Below are 12,000 nucleotides of genomic sequence, written 5' to 3'. Positions count from 1 at the left end.
CGTCACTGTCCGCTACGTCTGACAAGCCTTTGATAGATTTGGAACAGGCCTCCCACATCTGACACCTCCCTTTCTCTCCTCCCCTGCCCAGTTTTCCTGCCTGCAGCAATAAATTCAAGCACAAATTCATCCTACTGCCACAGGCAGCTGCATGCTCCTCAGCTCAGAGAATCAGATGAAGATGGATAAGAGGTCTCGGAGCTCCTCCAGGGAGTCTCACAGGAGAAACAGAGAGTCCCCAGCTACGCAGAGCAAACGAGAGAAGATGGAGAGCAGCAGAGAAGCCAGCAAGGGAAGGGGAGACGTAAAGCAGGAGAAAGCAAAGGAGATCAAGAGCACCGCAGGGACAGATGGTAGGGTGCACACATCCACAGTGGTGGACGTGGATGATGTGATACCTGATGAAGAAATGGAGGCGCTGGCATTGCTGGACAGCGAGCGGCAGGAGGAAGGTATGGTTCATAGAAGGGAGGGGGCAGAAAAGCTATGGGCTCTTAGACCGTGCGTGTGTCACAGTATGGCTCTGCTCTCTGCACGGTGAGTGCCTTCGCACCCACCTTGCACAGACATGTAGTTTTTCTTGGGAGACTCCAACCCTCCCAGCTGGCTTCTGCAACCAGTATGGGCGGATCAGTGCTCTCTAGCAAAGCAACAAACTTTACAACAAGCAGTAAGATCTCCAGCATCCTTTATGCTTCAGCTCACTGCTCTCCAGCTCCATCTGTGGTCTGCTCTCATCTCCTTCCTGCTTGCCTTTCCTTAGGTGGAAGAAGTTAGCCTTCATGCTACTCCACAGCCCTAAGAACTGCACCACAGGGAAGCACTTGAGGCTTACACTCAGAGCTCCCCTTCCTGATAACCCTCGAGAGCAGCTCTCATCCAGGCCATGTGTTAGCCAGACTTCTGGCCTGCTGCAATAGGATGGAGCATTGCTGGAAAGTTAAAGGTTGAGGCAGCATCTTTGCAGTCCTGGCAGGAGGAACTGAGGCTGAGACAGGCAGGGTCACCCTCTTATCTGAGAGACATCTGAAAGGGGAAGCCTCCAGGCCAGGCAGAAGCTACCTCCATTTAAAACTAACATTACCTGAGATCAGTTTCATGGCTTTGGCCATGGCTTTGGCCAAGCCAGTCTATTAGCACAGCGTAAAGGCCAGTTCTGGGGGACAGGGCTCCACCTTGCTGTCTGTTGACTTGGTCTTGTCACAAGTCCTTTGGCAGGTGGCTGGGCCTCCTTGGCCCCTAAATCACCACAGGCTTGGCAGATGTGTGTTACAGGAGCCAGCATCACTTTCCCTCTCCCACATCAACCACTCTGCTGCCCTAGAGACACATGAGGGTTCGAGCTTGCTCCTGTCTCCCTGGTAGCCAATTTTTCATGGTTGTCTCTTTTTGCCTCAATAACAGGAATGCCAGCCACTGAGCAGCTCTGTGGAGCTATTACTGATGGTGCAGGATCTTAGGATCTGAAACCCCACTCAGATACTGGTGGCTCTGCAGAGAGCTCCCAAAGGCAAAGGGGCAGGAATGGAAGGGCTAAAAGTGATCCAAAATGGGAGGGTTGCTAACTTCACTGCTGGAAAACATGGTCTGCCTCTGGGTCTAGCTACCTCCAGAAGTAATCTATCTATTTTCATGCCATCCCTGCAGATTTTCCCTCAGGCAGGAGCATCACAAAGGGCAGCCAGAGCAACACAGCCCACACTCACTTTGGGGAGAGGAAGAAGGTAACATTCATCTGGGGCTGACCACCCCAGTCACCCTGCAGCACCTTGGAGGTGTGACTGCTGTAGCACACAGAGAGATTTCAGTGGCAGTACTGGCTTGGGCCCGCTGCATTAGGGAGCTGGAAGGTGACTAAAATCCTACTCCAAAAGATCCTGAGGTACCGTGATAGAGAAGGGTGCTTCAGGCTGAGTGTGTTGAAAACCACCTCTTATTTATGATCTTTCTCTTTGTCACTGGCTTATCTTTCAGATAAGCTTCTGGGACCCCAACCCAGCCAACAGGCTGCCCCTTCCAAGCCTTTTGATACTATTTAGCAGCCTCAGGTCTTCAAACAAAAGGCTCTATTAAAGGCATTATATAGAAGCATGGAGACCCAAGCTCAATTTTTGCCAGCAAAGTAGAGGCAAAATATATCAGTCTGTCCTGGCAATGCCTAGGCATGTGGGGCAAGGGCTATTCTTTAACATAGCTCCAGAGAGAGCCAATGGTTCACACATGCACCAGGTCTAGGGAAAGGAAAATACAGAGGCAAATTTATGCAGGCAAGTTTCAGCACGTCAGTTCCTTGGGAGCAGACCCCTCCTAACACAGTCATGTTGGATTTCTCCCTAGGTGTAAAGTCTCCAGGTCTAGGCATCTGCGAATGGCTTCTGACCATCTTGTCTTTCCTGTTCATCATAATGACCTTCCCCATTTCTGTCTGGTTCTGCATGAAGGTGAGAATAGTCATGGGGCCTCTCCATGTTTAGTATTTGGTGTCTGAGGTGGATGTAACCCACTGATTCAGCATGTGTGGGACACCATCATAAAGCTTTGTTGGTCTATGCCCTTCTTATTTGGGCTTCATCAACTCATCATTAATTTTGCCTTATCCTTTATCATATATTGCTGCAGCAGCAGGGCTGCACAGGGGTCCAGCCATTGCCTGTATAATACTCCTGCTGCCACATTGGCAGAAGGGGCTTAGGTTCCTCCTTTTTAAAAAAAATTATGGGTGTAACATTTCTGTTCACTTTTAAACATAACCTTCAGCCTACCCAGCCAGGAGATGGCTACATTACAGCAACAGAATAAATATATTTTTCAGCGCGCAGTTTTTAAATCATTTTAAGGTAAAAAGAGATCTGTAAATGTAGGAAATTTGGTCTAAGACATCAATCTGCCAGTTCATAGCTGATTTTTCCCCTATCTCCTGTTCTCCCAGAGGTTTATAACATGGCTCAGAGTAGGCACATTTCAGTTCCGATTCCTCAGGAAGTTCAACGTGCATCTTGTTCTCAACAGGAGTATCACTACTGTGGCTCAGATGTTACACATGTATGTGAACACACACGCAGACACACCCGTGTAGTTTCTTTGGAGACAAATAACCAACACGGAAAATTTAAGCTTAGGGTGTTCAAGTTTGGCCAAACTATAAGGAAGCAGAGTGCTGGCCTCATCCTGGGAAAACCTGGGCAGCACCAACATGGGCTTCTCTCACCCAGCCTCAGGCCGTCACAGGGCTGCTGTTCCTGCGCCTCTCAGACACAGGCCAGCTAGCAATTCTAGACTAGGTTCTCTGCTTGGGTAAAGGGACTCGTAGTGACAGGTGACTCCAATAGTTCACATCTGCTGAAATCCTCCCTTTGTAGGGCTTTCCCAGAACCGAGGTTCTCCAGCACGCAGCTGAGTGAGGCCCCTTTCCTTTGGCCCTAGCCTTTCCCTCCAGCCTAGTCTCTTTTTTTCCCTCTGCAGGTAGTGCGGGAGTATGAGAGAGCCATTGTTTTCCGACTTGGGCATCTTCTTCCTGGCAGAGCCAGAGGGCCTGGTAAGATGTTCCTTCAGCTCCCCCCATCTATGCCCCTCCTCTTCTCCATGCTCTCCCAAAGCTCACATACTAGTACCTTTTTACCTCTCCAACAGGCCCAGCCAGACAGGAGATGATAGGTCCATCACCTTCTGATGTTCTTTCCCATACTGAAGTAGCCTCAGATTTTCAGCTGATATATTGCTATTCCTTTCTAGTTCATGCCAACCCCTCTCCTGGTCCCCAGAGCAGGGGAGGAAATTTCTGTGGTTCTGATGATCACCAGCTGTCTCTTTCCCCCCACAGGCCTTTTCTTCTTCCTTCCCTGTCTGGACACATATCACCTGGTGGACCTCCGCCTCAAAACCCTAGAGATCCCTTTCCACCAGGTATGGCTCCCCACACCGTATGTTCACTCTTGGGTCTCTTTAGCATTACACCTCCCTGTGACTGGTCATGTCATGCTTGAGGTCAGCCCTGATTTAGCCCTGATGTTAAGAAAGCAGTATATAATTAAGAGAGTGATTCTCGTTCCAAGTCACAAAGCACCAGTCTACTGGCCATAAGATACTGTGCAGCACTGCCCGTTCTCAGGGTCTCACCGAAAACCAGGCCTTCTTGGCAAAGCCCCAGCTCCAGGATTCCTGTGAATGTATGAGAAGTCCCTATCTCCCTAGTCTTACATTTCTAGCCTTCATGGTTGCATAGGAAAGTTTGAAAATAACATCTCAGAGTAACCCTAATGCCTCAAAAAATGGAAGGCAAAAATATACCAACCATAGTGTTTTTCTTTTATTGTAAAACCACTGGTTTTAGTCCTGTTCAATTTGAAATGCTTTAATGATACCATACAGCAAAAGGGAGGCGGTTGGGCTACAGATACAGGACCAGCTTTTTACCCACCACTGAAGAATCCGTGCAGAGAGGTCAGGAGCACAGACTGTAAGATCTTACAAGGATGTCCCTCAATGGGGGAGCTGCTGCTCCTGTACAAGCCTGGGAAGGAGGATGGGCTGAACCCTCCCTGCTAACCCAGGAATCTGTAGCCTCCCTAGCCACGGTTACACAGGACAAGCATGTAATATCCCCTCTTCTTTTGGGACCTGTTACCTGTGCTGCTGCATCGCCAGCAGCACTGTCTTAATCTGGTAGCATATCCAGGCTCGCCTCTGCAGCATACAGCAGATCCTTCTGGAGACTGTACTCGGCAACACTGAACAAGGCTCTGTGCCCAAACTGCAGGACACAGCCTGTGTGCTCAAAACAGGAATGGACCAGACAGCAATGGGAAGAGAAACATGGCCTAGGATGGTGACCTGCACAGGGTCCCACAGCTCAGCAGCCAAACTGAGGAGACAGACACAAAGATGCTGCTCAGGGAACTGAGACCCAGAGGTTAATTAGTTTGCCCAAGGTCAGTCAGTGGCAGAGCTGAGAACCAGCTCCTCAGGGAGCCGGGAATACAAAAGCCTTAACCATCCAGCCAGTCTTCCTCATTCTCAGAATCACCTGCTTCTTTGGGCCACCTTAGAGTTGTCAGAACCAGTTCCATCTCCCCTAATGTCTTCTGCTTAGGTGGTGACTAAAGACATGGTTACCTTGGAGATAGATGCTGTCTGCTACTACCGGCTGGAGAATGCCTCTCTTCTCCTCACCACCCTGACCAGCATCTCCAGTGCCATCCAGCTGCTGGTGCAGACTACCACGAAGCGCCTCCTAGCACACCGAGCTTTCTCCGAACTCCTATTGGAGAGGAAGAGTATCAGTCAGGAGATAAAGGTGCTTCCACAGGGAGAGAGCGGGCAGAGTGAGGGGTGAATTGAGGCTCCACAGAGAGGCTTGGAGGGTGATCAGCCCCCCAGAATCACATACACTGGTTTGTAAAGAGTGCAATAACAGCACATGGCCCTTCACAGAAAAATGGGATGTGTATTTTAAACTCAGATCACTTTAGGGGAAGAATCTACAGTGTGGCCACCAAAGGCAGGGAGTAGTAAATGGTATGGTGTGAAGGGGATGAAGGAACATCTTAAACCAGCTTCATCAGTGCTTTGCAATAGCCCAGCTTCAGTGGTTACCCCAGAGAGGAGAGTCTCTCAGGAAATTTCTTCTGCAGCCTGTCCAAGTTGCCATAAACCCTGTGCATACAGGATCTCCAACAGCAGTTCTGTGGTGCCATAACACCTACACATACGAGGCCAGGCAGGAACTCAGTTTCCTAGGGAACTGAATTGGCTCCACACTCAAGCCAATATGGACAGGTTAAATTGTGTAAAACCTATGGGAGAAACATGAATCAAAAGTGAAGCGAGAGAAATAATTTTAGTTCTGAGGGGCCTCATACAATAGCACACACAAACTAACAAAGCTGCCCTAAAGTCCTGCTGTTAACTGCCTTGAATTAATGTCCCTGCACTCTCTGACTCCCTGTGAGGGGCCTGCGCAAGGGCTGGTGTTCTCCCTACGCTCAGAAAATCCTCCTCTTTGCAGGTGGCCTTGGATGCCGTCACAGGCTGCTGGGGAATCAAGGTGGAGAGAACAGAAATGTAGGTAGGAAGTGCCAGTAGAGGAGACCTCCCTGGCTCTTTGCAAGTACCTACCTTGCCATGGTCCTTGCTGTCTGCTCCTCTCCCTGCTTTTCCTCTGGCCCTCTCCTGACAGGCTTTTCCCTGCCCCTTTCAGCCTTTGCTTACAGTAAAACTTTCACATGCAAAGACACCACTTGCTCCTGTACTGACAGCCAGGGCAGGATCCTTAGCTGGGATCTCATCGCCATTTTACTACTGTTCCTGGCAGAGTTGCACCCACTTCTGGTGGCCCGGGAGTCACAGCAGACACCAAAACCTCTGTTTCCTACTCTGGATCAAAGGCCCTGGGGTCTCAGCACTGGTTGGGATGGGCTCATCGCTCAGAAGCCCATGTAGAAGGGTGGGCCATGCTCATCACACGGAGGGCCACAGAAGAGGGAGCCAAGTGAATCTGGGTCTAAGCAATGACTAAGCAACTGTATGAACAGAAGGAAATTCCTGTAGCTGTGTCTTGAGAGTGGTCTCCCAGTGGATTCTCTGATGTCTTATAAAGGGTGAGCATAGGCTTCAAGCCTCAAAGATACAAATAGGAGAGGTCTCTGCTATCTAGTGGTCGTGAACACCTGGTTTCATTAGAAAAGCATACTGGAAAAGAAGGATGGGAATGGAGGTAGAAGGCTAAAGCAAGAAAAGGGACACCCAAGGAGTTCAGAGCAAAGGACATTAGCCAACAGCTTTACAGAGACTGAGTGATGAGCCAGTTCCAAGCAGTCTGACTAGGCAGTCAGATCAACTGTCCAGTGCTGCCAGGGGAGCGTGGGGCCCAGCTAATTCTTGTCTCTTACTCACACAGCAACAACGTACAGCTGCCTGCTGAAGTCCGGCAGTCCCTGGCCGTGGAAGCAGAGGCTCAGAGGCAGGCCAAAGTGCGGGTATGCTAGTGCTGAAGACCTCCCATCTCCTTGCAAAGTGTCCCTCTTTCCTGTCCCACCTCCAGCTGAGGTCCCTGGAATATGCCAAATTAGGGCATAGCTCTGGGCATACCTGTCTCCTTTCATTCCTGCCCAAGGGGAGCTGCAATAAGAGGCTGGTCCAGCCCAGCAGAGTCTGCCTGGAAAGCCCAAATCTGGCATCCGGCCTTTGGGTAGGACAGAAAGACACACAAGAAGTCCGGGGTTATCTCCAGCCCACAACACTTGTGGGGAACTCTCTCTTCCTCAGTGCTTTGCCAGGAGGCTGGAGCAGGGCTCTCCTCACTGTACCTCCTCAACTTGCTGAGTCCAGGCTGGCCTCCGTCACTTGCACTGAGCTTCTCAACAGCCTGGATAAAACCCATTTTCAGCACCCCTCCCACAGCCCAGCCTAGGGGGGCTGCCTTTTCCTGTGCTTTTACAGCACAAGTCTGTCCAACTGTGAGCCCTGATGGGCCTAATAGTTCCTAAACTGCCTGTGGCTTCAGTAAAAACAAGCTGGATGTGAGTTCCCAAACTTTTGGGACATCCGTATATCTAGTATGTGCTGTGATCTTCAGAGAGCAGGGAAGTTGCGTTTGCACTGGCCCTGGGGAGATCACAGTGATAACCTCTCTCTGTAGTAAACAGTCCATATCTCCTTACTCCCTAGCCTCACCGATACCCTTTGTTCCCCTTCTTGGTAGGTGATTGCTGCTGAGGGGGAAAAGGCTGCTTCTGAGTCCCTGCGGATGGCAGCTGAAATCCTGTCTAGTGCCCCTGCTGCTGCTCAGCTCCGTTACCTCCATGCGCTGCACTCTTTTGCTGCAGAGAAACCCGCTGCCTTCATCTTGCCCTTGCCTTTGGATACTATGAACCTGGTCTCTTCAGCCAACCGCAGTCCCCCAGGAGTAAGCAGCCTCCTCACAGACAACACAAGCCTCCCAGAAAGCCTGAAAGACAAGAAGGACTCACCCATGCTGTAAGAGCTGTCCCAGAAATGGTTGCCACAGTGCCCCAGTCAGTCCTGCCCAGAGAGGAGCAAGAAGGCTGGTCTACAGCCCACCAGCAGCGTGTGGGCCAGAGGTGGGAGGAAAGGTAGCCCAGGCCTGTAACATAAAGTGGATTGTACATGCAAGAAGTTTCTGCTTGCTTTGGAAAGGAAAAAACATGGAGCACAAGGAGCAAGGGTGCGCGTGTGAGCAGGGGGTCAAGGGAGGAGGGGGGTCTTCCCTTCCTTTCTCCTTTCACCTCGCCAGACAGGCTCTGCAGTGTCAGAGATGTGACCCTGGTGGTCTGATCCATCCTTCCTCATCACATCAGCGGGAAAGACAGACTAGCCTCTATCTATTTAAAAGCCCTGAATCCCCAAACTCCCCTCCCAACATGAGCTGCAGGAATTAAGGCACAGAAAGCCTGACACTGGGATCAAGGAGGCAGGCACAGGCTGCCCCACAGGGGTGGACATCTTATTGGAGGCATTGGTTTCCTAGGGTTCTACCCTTGTGCTCGGACTCTTTGGGTTTTCCTTCTGCACCCTTGGCTGTAAGTGGCTATTTTCTAAAGAACAGCAGGTGGTAAAACAATGCCAAGGCATGACTGGCTGGACTGCTTGGGCAGGAGCATGCTCCTCTTCACAGCCAGGCTCCATGGGTGGTGCCCTGGGAAAATGCAACTGCTTAGGTGGTTTGGAAGGGATCCTTGCTTGAGTGCCTTTTCTCGCAGCATGAATGGTTGATTAGAGGTGAGAAGAGTGAGACAGGCTGGGGTGGGAGCCTGACAAACTGGAGCTGCTCCTGGGGAGGGCAAGAGGAGCAGGCTCAGCCTGCAGGCAGGTTGGTGGGCACTGTGGGCCTGGTTCCCTTGCAGCTTCACTGCTTGCACAGGGGGCTCTGGAGGCAGTCCTGGATGCAGGAGTTCAGTCACCACCCATGCACACATACATACACACACACACAACCAAGATGTTTAACCTCTAGTACTAAACTAGGAGGAAAGGAAGAAGAAGGAAAATGAGGAAAGGGCAGCATTTTATGGCTTGGCACTTGCTAGCAAGGTACACAAGCTGTGCAGAGGGAAGGCAGGCTGTGCTGCTGCTTGCTTCCGCTGGGTGGTGAGCCAGGACAAGATCTGAGCTTGCAGGTGGCTGCCTCCAGGAGTACTGTGTGTCTAAAAAGAGAGATGATCCCACTGAGCTGACAAGGAGGAATCCAGCACCACACTGGAAAAGCTAGTTATCTGCCTTGAGAACAGTAATTCTTTTGCAGACTGCAACCATCTTGAGCATCCCTATAGACAGGGCAGAACCAGAGAAAGTCCTCAAAGCTCTTATAGGAGTTTTGATGACTTTCTCTGGATCTTATAAAATCTTTCCTTCCTTTCCCTTGGCAAAGATATGGGGCACAAAAGAAACCCCAATACTCAGTTTCTTTCATTTTGGTGTCCTTGGGTGGCTACCCGCTCTGCTCCTGTCCTTTTGCATGACCTGCAATATCTCCCCGTGCTTTGAAGCAGGACCCCCTGCACAGCCATTCCCAGGCCAAGTGTTTGGGTGCTGGAGGCAACCAGGGGCTGGTAGAGGCTGAGCTAGAGAGCACTTCGGGGCTCTTCTCTAACTGCCCATAAGGTAGTTTGCCTCCATGACAGTCCCTAGCAAGGGCATCCCGGCCAGTTGGTCATTCTTGTATTCTCACTAGTTTTTTCAGTCCCTCTTTGGCTGCTAGTAACACTTCATGAGCAAGGCCCATGCCATTGGTACCAATTCCTTTAAATGCAATTGGGTCACAAGGAGGGACTGCAGATACTGGTTTAATACTGTGAAGCACAAGCAGCCCACTTCTGCTAATACCAGGTACTCTGTATTTAATCAGGCCCTTCAGCTCCCTTGAGTCCCCTTCCCAATACACAGTGTTCCCATAACACTCTCCACAAGTATTTGCCAGCTTTCTTACAGCAAGGACACTCAGCAAACCAGCCCCCCTTACAAGTGGCTGGAAAGTGGAAAATTTCCACCTGTGAAATTATAAATGACCACACAAGCATCTGAGCTCTGGGTGTAACTTCCTGAGAGCACTTCACATCCAGCTCACTCTCCCACTGTAACTTCTCACACAAGGACTGAGGGACGAATACGGCTTCAGCTCCCCAGTCCATAATAGATCTCAGCAGTAATCCAGTCATGGGAAACTGGCTCTGGGGAGCGTAACAGCTCTATAGTCTTCCACTGATGAACCTGAGCTGTGTAGTTACTGCTCTAAGGCTGATTCTGGTTATTTCTCATGCTGCTTGCATAGGTGCCTGTTTCCCAGCCTAGAACAAAAGTGTGTAAATACTGCACAGCATGAACTACAGATGATCCTTTCTGAGCACTTCTCTAGCTAAATTTCTAACTCCATGTAAAATGATCCATCCAGACCAGGGTTCCTTGGCAAATCAAGGAACAGAATAAAGCATGAAAGGAACAAATCTTAGCCTGAACAACAAATAAGACTCTCAGAGATACATGGTACTACGTGCACACACATTACCCTGCTTACAGTCATATCTGCAGAAGTCAGGCATAATTACTGAGTCAGGCATTAAAACTTTTCTGCAATATCCAGTTATAAAAAAGGCAAATGATAGCTAAGAGCATCATCATTTCCAAAGAATGCACCTAGTTCCAAGTAAGATCTCAGTATACATTGCTGATAGAAACTTGTCATTTTACCTTTAGGAGATATTACTTTCAAAAACCTTGCAGCAGGAAAACATAGTTTAAGAATGTACTTCAGGATTACTGGCATACGATGTTTCCAAAATAGAATTTACTCCCAGGGAGTTGGCAGTGGCTGCCTGAAGCAGATGCGATTTGTGACAGTTTCACTGCCTGCTCTTCCGTGCTGGGACTGGGTCAGACTGAGAAGAACCATGCCAAATTCAGGCAGCTGCTGCTGAGCTTCAAGCACATTATAACACCACTGACTGCCTCAGGGCCTGGACCCAGGGGAGGCAGAAGCCCAGGGCAGCTGCCTTGCCACGTGGTTTGGCCTGTCCAGGCTACAGGACTGCTGCAGATGGGGAGCCAGGAGGCTCAAATCCCAAACTCACAAATCAGAGTGAGATTGATTCTACCTCAATGCACTGAGGGGAGGAAGTGAAATCATCTGAGGTCTGATCTTGTGACTTTGGCTGCTCTCCTGTGGCAGCAAACTGAGAAAGGCCTTCAGGATCATGCATGGCTTCAGGCTGCTTCATGCCTTCTGAAAGAAGGACAAAACCTTCAAAAGAAGATTCAACTAAGGAAGAATCTGTACAATCTGTACAATTTCTTCCTAACCAATCAGCAGATAACTGAACCATCTGAAAGCCCAGAGAATGAAGGAGGTACCTCCTCTCAAATACACATGAGAAAACAACAACTTTTAAGTTAAAAACAAAAATGGGAAAGAAAATTAAAGGATTAGAGTGATCAGAAATCTAGCCAGGATTCTGAATTTGGTCAAGAGGGTGCAACTTGAGTGACTTACAACCAGGCCCCATTGGCACTAAGAAAAACCACCTCAGTATGAGAGGAAAGAGGTGCAAATGACTTACTTGCATGATACAAAATGGAGTGAGGCAGAATGAAATGGAGCAACAGGAGAAGAATAGTGAATACAAACAGGAGCCAAGCACCAGGCAAGGCAGGTGATGGGCAGCACAGGCAGGAGAGGTGTGGGTAGGAGAAAGTAGAGGTAGCAATAGTATTACAGGAAGACAAGCTGCAAAGTCATTTAGAGGTATGGGGGAAGTAGAGGATAAGTAGAGAGAAGTACAGAAGTGGCAGAGTGGACTGAGCAGGAGGAACATTTGCTGTCGCGGTTCTGTTTGCACATTTACAGTGAGATCAGCAATTCTAGGGAGTGCTGAATCTACTGTATGTGTAAGACACAGGCACAGAGATACTGCGGTAGTGGAGGAGGAGGTAAAGGCAGTGGGTCAGGGGTGAGATTCTACTATAAATGGGCACTAAAACTTTCCTTGGGCA

General features: G+C 49.6%; 1 protein-coding gene across 1 annotated transcript; it reads left to right on the top strand.

Moving 5' to 3' along the window:
• The first annotated feature begins 170 nt into the window (after nucleotides 1–170).
• Nucleotides 171–8,094, top strand: NPHS2 (NPHS2 stomatin family member, podocin). The gene is made up of 8 exons (XM_013943250.2): nucleotides 171–452; nucleotides 2,338–2,441; nucleotides 3,463–3,535; nucleotides 3,821–3,903; nucleotides 5,090–5,293; nucleotides 6,005–6,060; nucleotides 6,896–6,974; nucleotides 7,700–8,094. Exons 1-8 carry the CDS (start codon nucleotides 176–178, stop codon nucleotides 7,976–7,978), a joined length of 1,155 nt encoding a protein of 384 aa, XP_013798704.2. The 5' UTR covers nucleotides 171–175; the 3' UTR covers nucleotides 7,979–8,094.
• The last annotated feature ends 3,906 nt before the right edge of the window (nucleotides 8,095–12,000 follow it).

This window comes from Apteryx mantelli, chromosome 8 (genome assembly GCF_036417845.1).
Source record: "Apteryx mantelli isolate bAptMan1 chromosome 8, bAptMan1.hap1, whole genome shotgun sequence".
Classification (NCBI taxonomy): Eukaryota; Metazoa; Chordata; class Aves; order Apterygiformes; family Apterygidae; genus Apteryx; species Apteryx mantelli.
The sequence above is the reverse complement of the archived record's forward strand: the minus strand, read 5'-3'. Positions and strand labels throughout refer to the sequence as shown.